At 40.1% G+C, this 22,717-nt stretch overlaps 1 protein-coding gene across 11 annotated transcripts in view; it reads right to left on the bottom strand.

Annotated features, from left to right (window-relative positions):
* Nucleotides 1–7,433: 7,433 nt before the first annotated feature.
* C4BPA (complement component 4 binding protein alpha) overlaps nt 7,434–22,717 on the bottom strand; it is a 47,021-nt gene continuing 31,737 nt past the window's right edge. For all 11 annotated transcript variants that reach the window (XM_005891641.3, XM_070384603.1, XM_070384601.1 and 8 more), the window contains 5 exons: nt 21,701–21,901; nt 20,129–20,320; nt 9,808–9,978; nt 8,360–8,535; nt 7,434–7,841 (listed from right to left, as the gene is read on the bottom strand). In XM_005891641.3, coding sequence (XP_005891703.2) covers nt 7,629–7,841; nt 8,360–8,535; nt 9,808–9,978; nt 20,129–20,320; nt 21,701–21,901 — 953 coding nt within the window. In that variant the 3' untranslated portion in view covers nt 7,434–7,628. The remainder of the gene's footprint in view (nt 7,842–8,359; nt 8,536–9,807; nt 9,979–20,128; nt 20,321–21,700; nt 21,902–22,717) is intronic.

Below are 22,717 nucleotides of genomic sequence, written 5' to 3'. Positions count from 1 at the left end.
GAGTGGAAACCCTTTTTAGTGTATTTTATCTGAAATGAGAGTTGCCACTCCAGCTTTCTTTTGATTTCCATTTGAACACAATATCATTTTCCATCCTTTTACTTTCATTCTGTTTATGTCTCTAGATCTGAAGTAGGTCTTTTGTAGACAGCATATATATGGGTCTTGTGTGTGTCTGTGTGTGTATCGATTCAGCCAGTCTGTGTCTTTTGGTTGGAGCATTTAATCCACTTACATTTAAAATAATTGTTGATATATATGTTTCTATTGGCATTTTCTTAATTGTTTGGGGTTCGTTTTTGTAGGTCTTTCCTTTCTCTTGTGTTTACTGCTTATATAAGTCCTTTAATATTTGTTGTAAAGCTGGTTTTGTGTTGCTAAATTCCCTTAACTTTTGCTTGTCTGTAAAGCTTTTGATTTCTCCATCAATTTTGAATGTGATCCTTGCTAGGTAGAGTAACCATGGTTGTAGAATTTTTGCTTTCAGTTCTTTAAATATATCCTGCCAGTCCCTTTTGGCCTGCAGAGTTTCTGCCAAAAGATTAGCTGTTAATCATATGGGTTTTTCCTCGTATGTTATTTGTTGCTTTTCCTTTGCTGCTTTCTTTTTTTTTTTTTTAATTGGAAGATGATCAGTTTACAATATTGTGGTGGTTTCCACCATGCATCAACATGAATCAGCCATGGGTGCACATGTTTCCCCCCATCCTGACCCCCACTCCCACCTTCCTCCCAACCCCATCCCTCTGAGTTATCCCAGAACACTGGTTTTGAGTGACCTACTTCATGCACTGAATTTGCACTGGTCATCTATTTTACATATGGTAACATATGTGTTGCAATGCTATTCTCTCAAATCATCCCACCCTCATCTTCTGCCACATAGTTCAAAAGTCTGTTCTTTATATCTGTACTACTTTTGCTGCCTTGCATATAGGACCATCGTTACCATCTTTCTAAATCCCATATATATGCATCAATATACTGTATTGCTGTTTCCCTTGCTGCCCTCTTCTTTGTGTTTAATCACTGTTAGCTTGATTAGTATGTGTTTCGACGAGTTTCTCATTGGGTTTATCCTGTATGGGACTGCACTTCTTGGACTTGATTGACTATTTCCTTTCCCATGTTGGGGAAGTTTTCAGCTATAATCTCCTCAAAAATTTTCTCAGTGCCTTTCTTCTTCTCTTTTCCCTCTAGGACTCCTATAATTCTAATGTTGGTGCATTTAATACTGTCCCAAAAGTCTCTGAAGCTATCCTCAATACTTTTCATTCTTTTCCCTTTACTCTGCTCTTCAGCAGAATTCACCATTCTATCTTCCAGCTCACCTATCTGTTCTTCTGCCTCAGTTATTCTACTCTTGGTTCCTTCTAAAGTATTTTTAATTTCAGTAATTGTGTTATTCATCTCTGTTTATTCTTTACTTCTCTTATGTCATTGTAATTGTATTAATTGCTTCTTATATTTACCCCATTCTATTTTAGAGGCTTTGGAACATCTTCACTATCATTATTCTGAATTCTTTTTCAGGTAGTTTTCCTATTTCCTCTTTGTTTATTTGATCTTGTGAGTTTCTACTTTGTTTATTCCTTTGTGCTATATTTCTGTCTTTTCATTTTTTGTCCCCAGCTGACTCCATTTGAGATCTCCTTTTCCCAGGCTTTAGGGTCATGTTCCTTCTTCCTTTTGGTTTTTGCCCTCAATGGTTAAGGTTGGTTCATTTGTCTGTGTTGACTTCGTGTTAGGGGGGACTTGTGCCTGCATTCTAGTGGGAGGAGGTGAGTTGGGGTTTTTTTGTTGTTGTTTTTTTTTTTTCCTTCTGATAGGCAGGACAGTGTGAGGAGGTATATTTTGGTGTGTCTTTGGGAATCTTGTCAGTGATGATTGTTTTTGTGTTTTTGTCTTGCTTGTTGTTTGGGTGAGATGTCCTGCACTGGGTGCCTTGGCAATTGGGTGTGATACAGGCTTTGTGTACAGGTGTAGGACTTCATGGAAGTTCTCAATTATTAATATCCCCTGGGTTTAGGAGTTCTCTGGCAGTCTGGGTTCCTGGGCTGAGGGCTCCCACTTCAATGGTTCAGGCCAAATCCCTGGATAGGAGACTCCATAAGTCATTTTTTTATGGGATTAAAGAGGATTAAAACAAACATACCAAGACAAAAAGCAAAACATAACAAGAGATAAAAGATGAACCTACATAAATGGTAAATACAAGGTCAGGTAGATAATTACAAAAGCAATGGGACATATACACACCCTTCAGTTCGGTTCAGTTTGGTTGCTCAGTCATGTCCGACTCTTTGCAACCCCATGAACTGCAGCACGCCAGGCCTCCCTGTCCATCACCAACTCCCGGAGTTTACCCAAACTCATGCCCATCAAGTCGGTGATGCCATCCAGGCATCTCATCCTCTGTCATCCCCTTCTCCTCCTGCCCCCAATCCCTCCCAGCATCAGAGTCTTTTCCAATGAGTCAACTCTTCGCATGAGGTGGCCAAAGTACTAGACACTCTTACACACACACAAATATAACCAGAATATTCCAAAGAAAAGAAAGTACAACAGATTGACTTGGTGAGCAAAGGAAACCAAAAATGATATTGACCAATTAAAAACAGGGTTAACTAAAACTCAGACTGGAAAATTGAGTCAGAGTAGAGTGTCAACTGGGGAATATAGCAAAGAAAACATAAATTAACATACCTGGTGAAAAAAGAAAGAGTGAAGGAAAAAAAAGAGAAGAAGGGAAATAAAAGAGAAAAGGTGGGGGCAGAAGAAAAGATAAAAGAAAAATAGAAAATCCAAGATAAAAAGATGTATGTGAAAAAGATTTGTATTTATTAAGGAATAGCTACAGCAGGAAAAACAATAAGAAAAACAGTCAAACAGAACAACAACAAAAAATTCCAAAAGAGGAAGAAACAATCTTTTTAAAAAGATTTTAAAAAGGAAAAGTCCACAGCACTGCAAAAGTCCGATGTAGAAGTAGAGTGTATAGGAAGAATAAAAAGTGTGATTTAAAAGAAGAAAATGAAAAAGTTCTCAAGGTCACAGTTCTTCCTAGTTGTGGACTCTGCTCCCTGTGGGTGTGGTTGGACGAGTGCCCTGTGATGGCTTCCTGGTTGGGGGGACTTGTGCCTGTGTTCTGGTCTGGAGTTACATCTTATCTCTCTGAAGGCAGCACCATGTCCAGTAGTAGGTTTTGAGGTGTCTATGGGTTCAGTATGGCTTTAGGCAGCCTGTCTGCTAATGTGCAGCATTGTGTTCCTGTCTCATTGAAGAATTGGTGTGGAGTATCTGGGTACTGGTGCTTGCTGGCTTTTGGGTGGGCTTGGTTTTGGTGTTGAGATGGAGGCCTTTGGGAAGGCTCTCATCTATTAATGTTCTCTGGGGTCAGGAGTTCTCCGGTGGTTCAAAGTCCTGGGCTTGAGTCTCTCACCTCAGGGGTTCAGGCTCGATGCCTACTGAAGTACCAAGACCTCACAAGCCACACAGCGCAAAAGACAAATTACCAATATTCTTGGTGAAGGCAACACTCAGCAGCCCAGAACATCCAGTGAGGCTTACACCAAAGGCCTCTAATGTTTCTAGAAAGGTCTCTGGACCTGCTGTGGGCCGTGTAGGGTGACTTCAGTGTCAGATCTGGCCTTATTTCAGGTTGTAGTTGCTCCCAATGTTTAGAGTTGCCACTTTGGTCCACTGTTCCTGCCTTGGACATGAGGGGGCAAAGGCCAAATCTCATTGGGGTTCACTTGCTCTCTTGGGCTGGGGAGAAGGGAGGATATGGCCACCACTTATGGGTTGTACCGGGAGTGCCTGTGGCAGCAGTGACCTATTGGAGTTGATACCATCTGAGGTAGGTCGTGAGTTCTCCCAGAGGAAAAGGATTCTTAGAAAGAGCTCAGCTGTTTAAGCTCCCAGCAAGATGCGAGCAGTAACCTGTGCCTGCTCTCTGCCTTGTGGTAGCTGTAACCTATGGGATTAGGACCAGATTGGTGCTGTTTTGTCCACTGTCTCTGGCACCCCTCCTGGCTTTGGCAGTAATAGACAAGTCTGTTTCCGTGCCACATTGAAGCATCTCAGCACATTCTCACTGCCACCAGCCCACTACCTCTCCCTGGGATCTTTGCCAGAGCTTCTGACCCTGATCCTACTCTTTGTTGCAGGTGGAGCTTGCTAGGGTGAGGCTCATGTGGTGCTTTTCTCAGCTTCTTGCCCCCTCCTTCTGGGCAGGGCTGGGGCTTGTTAGCCACTTCTCTTGGCTCCCCGCCTCCACCCTCTGGTCAGGGCTAAGACTTGTGATCTGCTTATGGGCCGAGAAGTGCAGCTTTCTCTGTATTTTGCCTTCTGGGCTCCCACTTTTGCATGGCTCTCTGAGGTTCTGCAGCTCCCTCTTGGTCCCACCTGTGAGGGAGTTTCCCAGTGCATGGAAACTTTTCCTTCTTCATGACTCCCTCCCTCCCTTGGGGCACAGGCTCCTGTCCTGAAGTTCTCTTTCTCTCTCTTTTAATGTCTTTATCTTTAGTCCTACCTCATTCCAGGGAGCTTAGCTTGCCCCTTTGGAGATCTCAGGTCTTCAGCTGTCATTTAGAGGTTGCTTTGTACTTGTTTCATATCTTGATGAGTTTTTGATGTTTCTGGGGAGGCAGATGATCTCCCCATCTTACTCCTCCATTATCTTTTTCTGCTCTAAACTTTAAATTTCTGAGATAAAATATCCAAGTCCCTTTTCTCCCTCTTACTCAAACCCTCAGGAAGCACCAAGTTGAACAAATTAATCTCTTGCAAATTCTTCTAATAAAGTTTCCTAAGAAGCACAAGCTGGAATCAAGATTATTGGGAGAAATATCAGTAACCTCAGATATGCAGATGACACCACCCTTATGGCAGAAAGTGAAGAGGAACTAAAAAGCCTCTTGATGAAAGTAAAAGGGGAGAGTGAAAAAGTTGGCTTAAAGCTCAACATTCAGAAAACGAAGAGCACGGCATCTGGTCCCATCACTTCATGGGAAATAGATGGGGAAACAGAGGAAACAGTGTCAGACTTTATTTTGGGGGGCTCCAAAATCACTGCAGATGGTGACTACAGCCATGAAATTAAAAGACACTTACTCCTTGGAAGAAAACTTATGACAAACCTAGATAGCATACTGAAAAGCAAAGACATTACTTTGCCAACAAAGGTCCGTCTAGTCAAGGTTATGGTTTTTCCAGTGGTCATGTATGGATGTGAGAGTTGGACTGTGAAGAAAGCTGAGCACAGAAGAATTGATGCTTTTGAACTGTGGTGTTGGAGAAGACTCTTGAGAGTCCCTTGGACTGAAAGGAGATCCAATCAGTCCATTCTAAGGGAGATCAGCCCTGGGTGTTCTTTGGAAGGAATGATGCTAAAGCTGAATGTCCAGTACTTTGGCCACCTCATGCGAAGAGTTGACTCATTGGAAAAGACTCTGATGCTGGGAGGGATGGGGGGCAGGAGGAGAAGGGGATGACAGAGGATGAGATGCCTGGATGACATCACTGACTCGATGGACGTGAGTTTGAGTGAACTCCGGGAGTTGGTGATGGACAGGGAGGCCTGGCGTGCTGCGATTCATGGGGTCGCAGAGTCGGACACGACTGAGTGACTGAACTGAACTGAACTAAAGCTTTCTCAGCTCATGTGCATACTTAACAGGATATTCTACTTTCTTAGATTGTGTTTTAGATGATGAATGTGAAGATAGTTATAATACACTAGAAATTTGGACAATTATAGAAGATGATGGTGAAATCCTCTTCACAGAGTGTCTAAAGGACCACTGAGGCTCATGCTTCATCCTCATATCCCAAACCAAAAGAGGAGGAATCAATATTTGTTACAGCAAATGTATGAATTGTACTGTTTTATACAGTGTGTGAGTGGCTCCCCAGGTGGCCCAGTGGTAAAAGAATCCACCTGCCAATGCAGGAGACACAAGAGACACAGGTTGAATCCCTGAGTCAGGAAGATCCCCTGGAGGAGGAAATGGCAACCCACTCCAGTACTCTTATCTGAGGAATCCCATGGACAGAGGAGCCTAGCAGGCTACAGTCCATAGGATCATAGAATTGGACACAACTGAAATGGCTGAGCATAAGCACAAGAGATTTGAGTAGGGAGAAAAATGGATAGACTGGAACAGCACTTCAACAGAGAAAAAGCAACTAGAGAAGACGTGACTTGTGTTTTGCTCACATACCTGCTCTGGAGGTTACCATGAGCAGCCCCATGGAACCATCGGCTATGCGTGTCTCTCTGCCCTGAAGTCTCATTTCTGCCCACACTGGCCCACAGTGCAGGTCAGATGTGACTGAGTGTCAGTCCTACCAGAGCAAGTCTTTACCAATGAAAGGAGAGAACTGGCAATAAATACCCTGCATCCTCCTCCTTGGAAAGACAACTTAGTATTGCTCCCAGAAAGCCATCAGCATGACTGAGCTTCTGCTTGCAACAGCAATGGCCTCTTGAGGCAATCCTCCCTTTCACACTTCTTCCACTCAATCACAGCACTTTCTGGGGTGCCTCCCAAGGAAAGTAGTTCCTCACTTGTCTCAGGAGAAACCAAAACAAATACCAACCAAAAGAAATTCTGAGTAAAAGGATCAGACAAATGGCTTTTAAGACCATGAATAGATACCTTCTGTGTCAAGTAGGTAACTATAGCGAATTCAAACTTATTGAAGCTTTAGTGAAAGTCTGTTATACAACATTGTCTCATTGGAGTATGATGAGGGGAATTAAAGAAGCCCCTGTTCCCACATAGAGTTCTGTGTATAAAACAGATGGAATAGCCAAAAAAGCCAAGATATGAGTAACAGAGAGATTTCAGAGGATGCAAGAATTGTAGGAAGTGGTTAATGCAAAGGATAAAAGTCTCCGAACACCCTGAGACATAAAAGTGATTGATATGAGGTTTCTCCTCAGATGGGAAACAATTGCTCAGGCTATTTTTCTTTCTATTAAGGAAAATAAGGACTAAACCAGATCAAGGACTTAGGAGCATAAAGGTGGCTGCAATGTTGGCTTCCACTCGTCAAACTTTCAGAGCTTGTTGCTGAGGATGGAATCAGGAGATGGACACAGACGAGAATCCCCTTCTCATAAGGCAATGCCCTGTGCATTACTGGGGCAGAGGCCAAGTGCATGGCACTTAGAAAAAGGCATGGCTGCTTCAAATGGGCAACAGTGAACAAGGCGTTCGGGGTGTGTTGATGTTTAATCTAAATACTGAGTGCCTAAGTGACCTATATGCAGAAATGTTGAGTAAAGGCAATGCAGAAAAATGTATTGGTGTAAACCCAAGTCCCTATGTCCAGGGTCTCTACAGTAAAATAAATGTATAAACTTTATGCATGGGTTTATTCTCAGACCTCATTTCACAGAGGCCCTAATGACCATGAAAACAAAATACTGTTGGATATGTTAATTTTTAATGGAAAAAAAATATGTACAATGTAGACAGAAAAGCAAAAACAATGAGTCAGAAAATGATCAACAATTCTACAATCTCAAATAACTAAATGTTAACAAATTATTCTTTCTAGATAACTATTACCACAATTGATGGCATAAAGAGATGGTAAAGGTGATTAACTGAAGTGATCTATTCTGGATTAAAGTCACAAGTCACATTTTTCTCCCTCTTTCTTAAGAGAAATGCTTCCTGATAGGAATTCTTTAGTTTATTTGTCTGAAGGATTTCAATCTCCAGGGACAGCTTGTACACTTCCAGGGCCAATTTCACCTCCTCTGGCCTTGAGAGGCACTGCAAGAGTTTCCTGCCTGTGACTACTTGTTCACAGCCTTCAGGATACTCCTAAAGGAAAAACACATGATGAGTATGCTTGAAAGACTTCTCTCCTGATTGTTAGGGGGCACAGTTCATGTAGAAACAGGCAGGGTTACAGATTCAGGACGAAGACACACCCCAGGACTGGTGGGGGAGCAGGAAAACCAGAAACACCTTGCTTCCCACCATCATCTTCCTGAGAGGAATATAACTCTGCTCTGAGACAGCCTCCCAGAACGCTTCTGTGGGAACAGACACTACTTCTGACCATCCAGAAATGGGACAGGAGTATATCAAATCCTCTAGAAAAGTTGGGAGTCACTACTACCAGCTCTGAGACCCTCCACTCCAAAGGGGCTCAGTTTTCCCTGATCACAAGTGAGAGCAGGAAAACTTTGCATCTCCTATTGGACCAGAAGGCTCCAAAGCGAAAATGAGAGTTCCTTTGAATGAATGAATCTTGACAAGTCAGGTACCACCTTTGCTGGCAGGACAGTGCTTTGGGGTTTAATAAAACAAAAATTACCTCAAATTGTGTGACTTACCCACTCACACTTGGGCACCTCCGGGTACCAGGTTCTGTCCTCTGAGCAAGTGATATTTTCAGAACCAACCACACTAAAGCCAGACTCACACTGGATAGTAATTCTTTCAGGTTCAACATATCTAACCTTCTCCACAGATAACCTTCCATATTCTATCTCTGGTTTCAGACACAATGCTGCAATGGAAACATAACTTTAAGCAATACACAGATCTAAGAAAAAACATGCAAGCCTAGGGTACTAAGAATGAACTGTATTTAAGTGTTGCTAATTGTTTTACCTTTTTTTTAATCTTGAGAAGAAAAATAATATTCGTTAGCATATTTATTGAGCATTGGGATAGTACTTTATCAGACTTTGGGGTAGATCTTTATGTGATCGTCTTATTTAAGTCTCACTATTTTATCTAAGAGAAAGTGACATACAGAGAGGTTAAGTGACTTGCTGAAGGACATATAACTATTTTAAATAGCCTAACAATATAAAAAGGGCTGCTGCTGCTAAGTCGCTTCAGTCGTGTCCGACTCTGTGCGACCCCATAGACAGCAGCCCACCAGGCTTCCTGGTCCCTGGGATTCTCCAGGCAAGAACACTGGAGTGGGTTGCATTTCCTTCTCCAATGCATGAAAGTGAAAAGTGAAAGGGAAGTCGCTCAGTCGTTCCCGACTCTTAGCGACCCCATGGACTTCAGCCTACCAGGCTCCTCCGTCCATGGGATTTTCCAGGCAAGAGTACTGGAGTGGGTTGCCATTGCCTTCTCCAATAAAAAGGGCATGTGACCCCAAATCTTCAACTATCAAATCAGCTGTCTCTTGTATCTTGATTCCTGTAAGACAATAGAGGAAAATTTTCCCCTCTTGCTTATTATTCTCCTGTGTGCAAAGGAGACGATGGTAGCAAATCATCCCTGAAGTTGTTGATGATGAAATGATATTAAACCTCTGTGCATGCAATAATCAGACCTCATTTTGACCTCATGTCCCCATAACAGCTGGAAAATTAGGAGTCCCTCACCACACAGCTACACTGTGAGCAGCTGGTGCCCTGCACTGGCACTGATAGAAATACTTGTGATTTCACAATGCTTGGCATTAGTCCACTAGGGCTTACATTCTAGACCAACTTTTCATGAAAATTTTCCTGCAGGCCACAGCTACATGCAGATAGAATGTACCATCTGTAGACTATTTCTGGAATTATACAAGAAACTGACAAATGGAGATGCCTCACAAAGGCTGAATTTTGTACCTGGAAAAGAAGGGGAAATTAATGTTCTGTGTGCCCTCTGTACTTTTTGCTTTGGATACCATCAGACCATAGTAATTATTTTCAATAAATCAAATCAAGTAGTTTTTTTGCTGCCTCTCACAGGAAAGAAACTGTGCTCTCAATCCTTTGATGATAGTCCCACCCCCGCCCCCTTAAAATGAAGAGGGAGCCAGAGTTACCTTTACACTGAGGGACCGCAGGTGACCAGCCTGAAGATGTGCAGGAGAGTTCTTTTGCTCCAACCAGGATGTACCCTTCATCACATTCATATACAGCTTGGTGATCAAATGTAAAGAATTTAGAGACTACTTTACGTTGTCCATGGGCAATGACAGGAGGGGATTTACAATCTTGAGGTGAGACATAAAAGTAAAAGAAGGTCAGCATGTAGAATGCATATAATAACACTTCCTAGTATCTGTGTGGTTCAAAGGAAGCTTCCATCTGTCCTTCTGTCTTCTCTACCCATCTAATCACTCAGCCAAACGCAGGACTCGAGCTGCCTTCATGAAGGCCTGAGGCTGGGGAACCATAGAAAGGTTACAATGGACTGACAAGCACTTAGGATTGGCTTCATTTTTTTGAAAATTCACTAAACTTGACACTATTTAGGAGCCATTTTGACAGGAAGACGGAATTAAGTCAAAGTCACACTGTGCTGGTGTCACATTCCACTGCTTTTGTGCTAAATGCAGAGATGTATTTCTGGGAGAAACTAAAGATGCAAAATAAATCTGCAATCTCTGACTCATTTCTCCCAATAAGACCAGTCCATCTATCTTCCCAAGAATATATTCACTGTCCTCTAAAATAGTTCAGAAAGAGCTCATAGAAAGAATAAGAATGATGGCTTGCATGTTGGAACAATAGACACGACACAGTGCTGAGCACCTGTGTGAAAGAGAACACTGTCAGGACCCACAAACACTGCATGAGGAGTTTAAATAAAACAGGTCATTGGAAATGCTTTCCCTGGTGGTTCAGATGGTAAAGAATCTGCCTGCAGTGAGGGAGACCTGGGTTTGATCCCTGGATCAGGAAGATCCTCTGGGGAAGGGAATGGCAACCCACCCCAGTATTCTTGCCTGGAGAATCCATGGATAGAGAAGCCTGGTGGGCTGCCTGGTGGGGTTGCAGAGAGTCAGTCATGACTGAGCAACTAACACTTGACACTTTTGGAAATGTCAGTAAAATGTTAAACTGATGGACAATAGTATCTACAGTACTATCCTAAGATGCCTCCTTGAGGCATGGAAAATGTGATGCCAACAATGAGGTTCAAATGCTGGAGTTGCTGTGGCAAGTGGTAGAGAGAGTGATTAAGTGATTCAGAAGAGTGAGTATGCTGGAGTAGATGTGCCACACACATGCAGGAAACTCCACCAAGTGACTATGTTGTCTGGGAAGACCTGGAGGATACATTTACCAAGGACAGAAGGAATATCATAATGAGAGGAGCACTGTATCAGAGACCAGAGCTGATGATGGGAAGACTGTTAAAGAACAAGGTTCACTCTTAGCAGTCACAATCTGAGTGGTGCTCATAGGCTTTAGAAGCTAAGTAAATGTAATCATCATAAGGAGTGGCAAGTTAGAGATACAACCAGACTGAGATTAGGAAGATGGTTAATAGAACATGACATTCCTTAGGGTGAAAACAGATGAGCAGCCAACTAGATACTACTCAATCTGTACCATGGAAAGAAATAAAGGATGGATGATCAGGAGGCTGATGGCCTTTGGTCCATTAAAAATTACAATCTGTTGCTTAGTTTCTGGACCTGTACTATTAATAATCTCAGGTCTGGAGATCACTAACTGAAGAAAAAAGTTTCCATGACTAAGGAGACTACAACAACTTGAGACATATGCACAGTAATGAGTTCCCCAGTCTTCCGAGAGGACCTGCGTCCATTTACATAAGCAATTATGCACAGATGAGAAGTGCATAATAATCCAAGTATTATTGGACATAGAGTTTGAGTTGACGTAGATACCTGGAACCATCAAGGCTCCCTTATTAAACCACTTGGTGGGCATTTCCATTATCTTTGAAAGTGTGGGCCAGATAGACAAAATTGGTCACTGGCATAATCCCCATATTCATCCTTGGCCTATGGGTTAAGATTGTCCTATCCAAGAAAACCAAGTAGAAGTCATTGATATGACCTATATCTTCCCCTTAGAGGCAAAGAAGATAAGTTCTTTTAAATATCATTTACCAATGTGTAGAGGAAACGGAGAAATATGTGCCACTCTTAAATAATTGAAGATGCAAGAGTGGTCATTGTATCCCCATGTATTTCATATGTCTGTCTACTACAAAAAATTCGGATTCTGGAGAATTACAGTAGACTACTAAAAACGCAACAGCATTGCAGCCACTGTACCACATGTGGTATCTTTGCTAGAGCAGATTAACATGTCTTCTGGTAGATGAGGCCACTGATTTAGCAGAGGCCTTCTTTGCCATCCCTGTCAGAAAAGAACATCACAAGAAGTGTGCATACATATGGAAAGGTCAAGATCCTCCATCTGCATTTTTAGTCCTTGGCTGTGATAACACTTCTGTCCTTGTCATAAGAGAGTCTGAAAATATCATGGCCATGCAGGCACCCATAGAACAGCACATTGATACAGAACATCAATGGCATCATGTTAACTCTACTGAATAAGCAAGACTAGGTGGCATGATGATGTTCCAGAGTAAGGAAGGTAGAGAAGGAAGAAAAGATGTAAACTCTGAAAGGCAGGTTTAAATAGATTTGAGCAGGTTTTATAATGTAGTAGGTAAAGGCACATGGACCAGAAAGAAAGGAAGAAAAAAGAATAAATACCAAGAAACAAAAGGTAATAATTGAAATGTCTAGCTTATCTATTAGATGTGGTCCATTTTCATTGATTCAGAAAATGGAGGGAAACCAGCAAAGTCAAAGAATGGGAACAAATAATGGGGGATAAAAAGAAAGTTGGACTAATGAGCAGTATTTTTTAACAAACTTATCCACTTAAAAAACATTCAGTATATACACGTTTTTAACCTAATATGCTTTTTGTTGGTGTGTGTGTGTTTTGTTTCATTTTTCCAACTGAATGATGCTTCAGGAAAGGATTTTCACTGCAAGTTCATTTCCTTTGTTCAAATTGTACAAACGAAGCTAGGTAAAAAAAAATACAACACATAAAAACATCAGATCAGACAAATCACCACCGTTACACATTTCTTAAATTCTAAACTTACATTGTAAAAGCAAATTATGAAAAAGGCGTGCGTGGTAGGGAATGAACAATGGTATAGTTCCTCTCTCTTGATGGAAGTCACAACAGTTACTAATATTTATCCCCCTGTGAAGTTCATTGTTCTAATTTCCATTTTCCAAGGAGGAAATCTGTCCTTGAGGAATCCAAAACCCTATTATGCTATGATATTAGAAGCATCCTTGATATTGGGACAAAAGACAAGCTTGTTCTCTGACCAAGTGATTGATCCATAAGCAGCACAATAATAGGGTCATTTCACTAGTACCAGGTGTCCTGGGAGGGTGCCCAAATGTTTCAACCAGTGCGTCCTGAGATCAACATACTCACAACTGAGCAGTGGATGGGAACTTCTAGGTTAAAAAGTGCCAAAGTATAAGAGAAATTTCTAGTATTGGAAACTTTTCTCAGTTCACACACACTTCAGAAGAACTAAGTAGATTTCCAAGAGGAGAAATCAAAGTTAAATTTAGTAATTTCATCTGCCTCTAGATTGTCCTTCTTTAGTAATGTTCCAACACTTAAACTGCAAAAATGTAAGGAGGGGAAAAATGACACTCATCTCAAGATCTGATTTTCTATCCTTTCATTCATTTAGCAGATAGAGACTGAAAGCTGATGGGTGCTGAGCTTTGTACCCCTCCCTATCTTTAAGAAGTCAGCAGTTGGCTTTAGTGAGAAGAAGTCAGGAGCTATAGAATTTGTGCCAGCTTTATTCAACATTTTCTTTTTTAAAGTGTGGATTTGGATCTGACCATATGAATGCACAGTTATAAGCATTTTTTTTCTTCTGCATGAAATTGATCAGGATCCTGTGGGGCTCCTGGGCACAGAAGCCCTTCTATCCCTGGTTTCTTGTAAGGAACACACCTTCAACCTCCATGACATTCCCCTAATTCCAAAGGGCAGATTCTAACAAATATTAATTTAGGAAAGGAAGGGATGAAAAGACAAGGGAGGGGCACCCAAGAAACAATAGAGCCTTGAGGCAGTCTTGGTCTGCCTCAAGGATACATAACAATGTCTTTAAACTATTTAAGATGTCAGCTTCCCACTGACATCTAATAGAAGCAGAAGATATTAAGAAGAGGTGGCAAGAATACACAGAACTATACAAAAAGATCTTCAAGACCCAGATAACCAAATAGTGTGATCACTCACCTAGAGCCAGATATCCTGGAATGTAAAGTCTAGTGGGTCTTAGGAACCATTGCTGCCAATAAAGCTAGCAGAGGTGATGGAATTCCAGCAGATATTTAAAATCCTTAAAGAAGATGCTATTAAAGTGCTGTACTCAATATGTCAGCAAAATTGGAAAACCTAGCAGTGGCCGCAGGACTAGAAAAGGTCAATATCATCCGACTTCCTAAGAAAGGCAGTACTGGATCTTCTGTTCAAACCACCAGACAATTGAACTCATCTCCCATGCTAGTAAGATTTGCTCAAAATCCTCCAAGCTAGGCTTCAGCATTTGTGAACTGAGAACTTCAAGATTGCAAGTTGGGTTTAGAAAAGGCAGAGGAAACAAAGCCAAAAGCTGGTTCTTTGAAAGGATAAATAAAATTGCCAAACTATTAGCCAGACTCATCAAGAAACAAAGGGAGAAAAAGCAAATCAATAAAATTAGACATGAAAATGGAGAGATCACAACAGACAACACAGAAATACAAAGGATCATAAGAGACTATTATCAGCAATTATATGCCAATAAAATGGACAACATGGAAGAAATGGACAAATTCTTAGAAAAGTACAACTTTCCAAAACTGGACCAGGAAGAAATAGAAAACCTTAACAGACCCATCACAAGCACGGAAATTGAAACTGTAATCAAAAATCTTCCAGCAAACAAAAGCCCAGGTCCAGATGGCTTCACAGCTGAATTCTACCAAAAATTTAGAGAAGAGCTAACACCTATCCTACTCAAACTCTTCCAGAAAATTTCAGAGGAAGGTAAACTTCCAAACTCATTCTATGCAGCCACCATCACCCTAACACCAAAACCTGACAAAGATGCCACAAAAAAGAAAACTACAGGCCAATATCACTGATGAATATAGATGCAACCTTCTTAACAAAATTCTAGCAATCAGAATCCAACAACATGTTAAAAAGATCATACACCATGACCAAGTGGGCTTTAGCCCAAGGATGCAAGGATTCTTCAATATCCACAAATCAATCAATGTAATACACCACATTAACAAATTGAAAAATAAAAGCCATATGATCATCTCAACAGATGCAGAGAAAGCCTTTGACAAAATTCAACATCCATTTATGATAAAAACTCTCCAGAAAGCAGAAATAGAAGGAACATACCTCAACATAATAAAAGCTATATATGACAAACCCATAGCAAACATTATCCTCAATGCTGAAAAGCTGAAAGCATTTCCCCTAAACTCAGGAACAAGACAAGGGTGCCCACTTTCACCACTACTATTCAACATAGTTTTGGAAGTTTTGGCCACAGCAATCAGAGCAGAAAAAGAAATAAAAGGAATCCAAATTGCAAAAGAAGAAGTAAAACTCTCACTGTTTGCAGATGACATGATCCTCTACATAGAAAACCCTAAAGACTCCATCAGAAAATTACTAGAGCTAATCAATGAATATAGTAAAGTTGCATGATATAAAATCAACACACAGAAATCCCTTGCATTCCTAAACACTAATAATGAGAAAATAGAATGAAAAATTAAGGAAACAATTCCATTCATCATTGCAACGAAAAGAATAAGATACTTAGGCATATATCTACCTAAATATATAGAAAACTATAAAACACTGGTGAAAGAAATCAAAGAGGATACTAATAGATGGAGAAATATACCATGTTTTTGGATCAAAAGAATCGATATAGTGAAAATGAGTATACTACCCAAAGCAATCTATAGATTCAATGCAATCCCTATCAAGCTACCAACGGTATTCTTCACAGAGCTAGAACAAATAATTTCACAATTTGTATGGAAATACAAAAAACCTCAAATAGCCAAAGCAATCTTGAGAAAGAAGAATGGAACTGGAGGAATCAACCTGCCTGACTTCAGGCTCTACTACAAAGCCACAGTCATCAAGACAGTATGGTGCTGGCATAAAGACAGAAACATAGATCAATGGAACAAAATAGAAAGCCCAGAGATAAATCCACGCACCGATGGACACCTTATCTTTGACAAAGGAGGCAAAACTAATACAATTATGTAAAGTTTAAAAATAAAATAAAATTTAAAAAAAAATAAAAGACAATATCTTTAACAAGTGGTGCTGGGAAAACTGGTCAACCACTTGTAAAAGAATGAAACTAGAACACTTTCTAACACCATACACAAAAATTAACTCAAAATGGATTAAAGATCTCAACGTAAGACCAGAAACTATAAAACTCCTAGAGGAGAACATAGGCAAAACACTCTCCGACATTCGTCACAGCAGGATCCTCTATGACCCACCTCCCAGAATACTGGAAATAAAAGCAAAAATAAACAAATGGGACCTAATTAAAATTAAAAGCTTCTGCACAACAAAGGAAACTCTAAACAAGATGAAAAGGCAGCCTTCAGAATGGGAGAAAATAATAGCAAATGAAGCAACTGACAAACAACTAATCTCAAAAATATACAAGCAACTCCTACAGCTCAATTCCAGAAAAATAAATGACCCAATCAAAAAATGGGCCAAAGAACTAAATAGGCATTTCTCCAAAGAAGATATACAGATGGCTAACAAACACATGAAAAGATGCTCAACATCACTCATGATCAGAGAAATGCAAATCAAAACCACAATGAGGTACCATTTCATGCCAGTCAGAATGGCTGCCATCCAAAAGTCTACAAGCAATAAATGCTGGAGAGGGTGTGGAGAAAAGGGAACCCTCTTACACTGTTGGTGGGAATGCAAACTAGTACAGCCACTATGGAGAACAGTGTGGAGAATCCTTAAAAAACTGGAAATAGAACTGCCATATGACCCAGCAATCCCACTACTGGGCATACACACTGAGGAAACCAGAATTGAAAGAGACACATGTACCCAATGTTCATTGCAGCACTGTTTATAATAGCCAGGACATGGAAGCAACCTAGATGTCCATCAGCAGATGAATGGATAAGAAAGCTGTGGTACATATACACAATGGAGTATTACTCAGCCATTAAAAAGAATACATTTGAATCAGTTCTAATGAGGTGGATGAAACTGGAGCCTATTATACAGAGTGAAGTAAGCCAGAAAGAAAAATACCAATACAGTATACTAAAACATATATATGGAATTTAGAAAGATGGTAACGATAACCCTGTATGCGAGACAGCAAAAGAGACACAGATGTATACAACAGTATTTTGGACTCTGTGGGAGAGGGAGAGGGTGGGATGATTTGGGAGAATGGCATTGAAACATGTATAATATCATATAAGAAATGAATCATCAGTCCAGGTTTGATGCAGGATACAGGGTCCTTGGGGCTGGTGCATTGGGATGACCCAGAGTGATGGTACGGGGAAGGAGGTGGGAGGGGTTCAGGATGGGGAACACGTGTACACTCGTGGTGGATTCATGTTGATGTATGGCAAAACCAATACAATATTGTAAAGTAACTAGCCCCCAATTAAAATAAATAAATACATATTTTAAAATAAATAATAATTCAGAATAGGAAAAAAATAAAAAGCAGAGACATTACTTTGCCGACAAAGATCTGTCTAGTCAAAGCTATTGTTTTTCCAGTAGTCATGTACAGATATGAAATTTGCACCATGAAGAAGGCTGAGTTCTGAAGAACTGGTGCTTTCGAACTGTGGTGCTAGAGAAGACTTTTGAGAGCCCTTTGGACACCAAGGAGATCAAACCAGTCATTCCTAAAGAAAATCAATCCTGAATATTCATTGGAAGGACTGATGCTGAAGGTAAAACTCCAATACTCTGGACACCTGATTCAAAGAGCTCACTCATTGGAAAAGACCCTGATGCTGGGAAAGATTGAGGTCAGGGAGAGAAGGGGGAAACAGAAGATGAGATGGTTGGATGGCATCACTGACATGAGTTTGATCAAACTCTGAGAGATAGTGAAGGACGGGGAAGTCTTGCATGCTGCAGTCCCTGGGGTCGCAAAGAGCCAGACATGACTGAGCAACTAAACAACAATAAGACAAAAGACCTCCACCCCCAAAACCATGCGATTCTGATGACAGAAATCAAAGAAGACACAACCAGATGAAAAAATACCATGTTTGTAGATGAAAAGAATCAATATGGCTAAAACGACTATACTACACAAAGCAGAGTCAATGCAATCCCTATCAAACTACCAATGGAATTTTTCACAGAACTTGAGCAAAAAGTCTTAAAATTTGTAATGGAGACACAAAGATCCTGATTAGCCAAAGCAATCTTAAGAAAAAAACAAAGCTGGAGGAATTAGCCTCCCTGACCTCAGACTATACTGCAAAGCTACAGTCATCAAGAAAGTATGATATTCATACAAAAGTAGAAATATAGATCAATGGAACTGGATAAAAAACCCAGATAAAACACATACACAAAGGGGGCAAGACTACACAATGTTGGAAAGGCAGTCTCTTCAAATGATGCTGGGAAAATCATATACAGCTACAAATTTAAAAAAATAAAATTAGACCATTCTTTAACACCATAGACAAAAAATAAGCTTGAAATGGATTAAAAACCTAAATGCGAGACCAGACTCTATAAAGCTCCTAGAGGAAAACATAGGCAGAACACTCTCTGACATAAATTCCACCAGCATCTTTTTCAATTCATCTCCCAGAATAATGGAAATAAAAACAAAAATAAACAAATGATATCTACTTAAACTCAAAAGCTTTTGCACAGCAAAAGAAACAATAAACAAATGAAAAGACAACAACAACAAAAGACAACCCACAGCTTGGAATATTTGTTAATGATGTAACTGAAAAGGGATTAGTCTCCAAAATTTATGAAAAGCCCATGATGTTTGCTGATGCTACTGCTGCTGCTGCTAAGTCGCTTCAGTCGTGTCCGACTCTGTGCGACCCCATAGATGGCAGCCCACCAGGCTCCACCGTGCCTGGGATTCTCCAAGCAAGAACAGTCACTGCTGCTGCTGCTGCCATGATGTTTAGCACTATCAAAACAAACAGCCTAACCAAAAATGGGCAGAAGTCCTAAATATTGACGTTTCTCCAAAGAAGACATACAGATGGACAAGAGGCACATGGAAAGATGCTCAGTATCACCAATTATTAAAGAAATGCACATCAAAACTACAATAAGATATCACCTTACAGCAATCACAATGGCCATTATCAAAAACTCCACAAACAGTGAATGCTGTGGAGGATGTGGAGAGAAGGGAACCTTCCCACACTGTTGTGGGAATGTAAATTAGTACAGCCACTATGAAGAACAGTATGGAGGTTCCTTAAAATCTAAGAATAGAACTACAATATGACCCTGCTATCCCATTCCTGGGCATATATCTGGAGAAAAACATGGACTGAAAGGATGCATGCACCTCAATGTTCATTTCAGCACTGTTTACAATGGCCAAGAAATGGAAGCAACCTAAATGTCTATGAATGGATAAAGAAGATGTGGTACATAAATACAATGAAATAATACTCAGCCATTACAAAGAATGAAATAATGTCCTTTGCAGCAACATGGGTGGACCTAGAGATTGTCATGCTGAGTGAAGTAAGTCACACAGAGAAAGAGAAATATCACATAATATCACCTACATGTGAAACCTAAAAGGAAATGATACAAATGAACTTACAAAACAGAAACAGACCAACAGACTTAGAGAATGATCTTGCGGTTGCCAGGGGGAATCATGGGGGAAGAGATAGTTAAGTAGTTTGGGATGGACACATACACACTACTATATTCATAATGGATAACCAACAAGGACCTACTGCATAGCACATGGAATTCTGCTTAATGTTACGTGGCAGCCTGGATGGGAATTGTGTTTGGGGAGAATGGATATACAGACATGAGTCCCTTTGCTGTTCACCTGAAACTATCACTGCATTGTTAATTGGTTACACAGTTAACAAAATAAAAGTTTCAAAAAAAAACAAAAAACAAAAAAAAAAGATTTTTAATATAGATAGAAAAACAAATATATTCACTAAAAACTTGGTAAATAAAATGCAAAGAATTATAATCTCCATCAATTTGACATGAAAAACTTCTTTTAAAAAATGTGTTTCCATAAGGTCTTACCTGGTCTGCATTCTGGTGTTCTAGGACTCCAAGTGCCATGTTTTGTACATATAGCATCAAACATATATTTACTATGACATTCATATGAAATCTTATCTCCACTGATATAGGTACAGTGAGTACTAGTGCTAGGTCTTCTGTGTAGAGTGATGCTTCCATAATTATTCAGGTTTGGTTCTGGGCAACATACCTCTAAAAAAAAATAAAAGAAGACTAATAGTAAAATCACTATGAGGAGGCTCCTATGGCTAAATCCCATTTCTACCTTTAGAAGATCTCATCACTGAAGAGAGATTGGGATAACAGGGACACCAAGTCTGTTCTCCCAGTCCCTGATTTGCTAAAGCACTCCAGCTCATTTGTTTCCAATACCTTATTTAAGTGGTGGTAAAAGATTTTATTAATGATATTTTAATTCCATGATATTAAGGTCTTTCTTTTTATTTCCACAAAATGAGTTTGAATGACTGCAATTAAACTTTAACTCCTAATGTGAAACAAATAATCTTTCAATATGTGAACTACCATTTTTCATTATTTATGAAAGTGAAAGGCACTTAGTCATGTCCAACTCTTTGCGATCCCATGGACTATATAGTCCATGGAATTCTCTAAGCCAGAATACTGGAGTGAGTAGCCTTTTCTTTCTCCAGGTAATCACTCCCAACCCAGGGATCAAACCCGGGTCTCCTGCATTGCAGGCGGATTCTTTACCAGCTGAGCCACAAGGGAAGCCCAAGAATATTGGAGTGGGTAGTCCATCCCTTCTCCAGCAGATCTTCCCAGCCCAGGAATTGAACTGGGGGTCTCCTGAATTGCAGGTGAATTCTTTACTAACTGAGCTATCATTATTTGTGCATTTCACATATTTTTTCAATTCCAATCTACAGAATAAAGTTCCCTGTATTCTGTGCCTCAGTGTCTTCACCTCTAAAATGGCAAGACTCCCATAGATAGGTATAAAAATGCATGTTGTCAATTGCAGAGTCCCATAAAATTGCATCCATATGTCTCTCAGTCCCTCACTTACTCTCAAGTGAGACTAGAGACAGTCTCCTTCCTGTCCTATTGAGGCAAAAACACTGAGTCAGGGATCAGAGTCTGTCTTTTAGAGGCAGGTCATTCAGCCCACAGTCCCATCACTCAAGAGACATGAGACACAAGTCACGCTGAAGTTGATTGAGTTCATGACTACTTCACAGACTTTCCTCTGCAAAGCACCCCAGAGCCTATACTGGGGAGGAAAGGGCTGTTATGGAGGTCTGACTCAAGCAATGGTTGAGTTGTATTCTACATTCTACCTTTACCAATATTGGAGCTAATACTTAATCTGTGTAATATTTGACTTCTGTGCTTGTATCTCATTTGATTCTGAATCAGGATAAGATTATAATTTCTCAGCTCAAACTCCAAGAAATTTATGGTCCCTTCTGGTGATAATAGTTCATATACAGTTCAATTAATATAATGTCAAATTTATCTTGAGGGAAAAATTACATCCATTTAAGATGAAAAATCAAGCTCATACTGAATATTTAATATACAAAAAGATTTACAAAAAAAGAAACTCACCCTTACATTCTATGTATGGGCTCCACTCCAAATTGCTCTGACAAGTCACAGTTGTAGGTCCATCTGTCTCTGGCTTATAGCCAAAATGGCACTTGTAGCTCAATACAAACCCAATATCATACACTTGCTGTTCTGTTTGTGTCTGGTGGTCATATCTTTCCCACAAGGCATGAGGGATGTGTGGTAAGCCAAGACAACCATCTGCTCATAAAGAAACAAAAAGGGAAAAGTACACTCTCAATAGGGATGCAACAATGATCAATGAGCCTGTCATATAAAAGGGTGGCAAGTCCTCGTTCAGCCAGGAGCCAGCCTACCATGGCTGATGAATCAGCCATACCAGAAAACACACAGGACAGGCATCCAAATGTGGAAGGCATCAGAGAAGTTCTTACTAGGGGCACTGACAAGTGATTTCTGTGTGTTGTGCCAACTTTTTAAAATGTGAATTCTTTTTCATCTTCATTTTATATCACAAACTTTAGTCTCTGAATTGAAACATTGGGCTTGCTAGGTAAGTATGGCTGGAGAAATGTTTCAGGCAAACACATCAAACTTTCTTGTTTCCTGACTAATAGAAGAAAATAAACAAGAGCCATTCCTCTTATTCAGATGACATCAGGAGCTTTATCATTGAAGGGTTTGTCAAGAACAAATAAAATACCAAGTGACTTTTGAGCCTAAATCTGTGTCTTGTCATCTTCACTCTTTCCTGATAATACAGGTTCACAATATGGAAATATAATACAAACACGTCAATTTGGACATTTATTATATTTTCATCTTCAAGGGTAAAGGTCTTTTTAAACAGTTTTATTGAGAGACAAGTCACATAACATAAAATTCATCCATTTAAAGTATGCAATCCAGTGGTTTTCAGTATATTTACAGAGTTTTCCAACCATCACCACTATCCAACTTTTGGATATTTTTACCAACCCAAAAATAAATTCAGTACTTGTTAGCAGTTACCCCCTAGTCTTGTCTTCTCCCAGGTCCTAGAGACCACTAAAAGAC

This window comes from Bos mutus, chromosome 16, assembly GCF_027580195.1.
Source record: "Bos mutus isolate GX-2022 chromosome 16, NWIPB_WYAK_1.1, whole genome shotgun sequence".
In the NCBI taxonomy this organism is placed as follows: domain Eukaryota; kingdom Metazoa; phylum Chordata; class Mammalia; order Artiodactyla; family Bovidae; genus Bos; species Bos mutus.
This window is presented reverse-complemented; position numbering and strand designations above follow the sequence as displayed.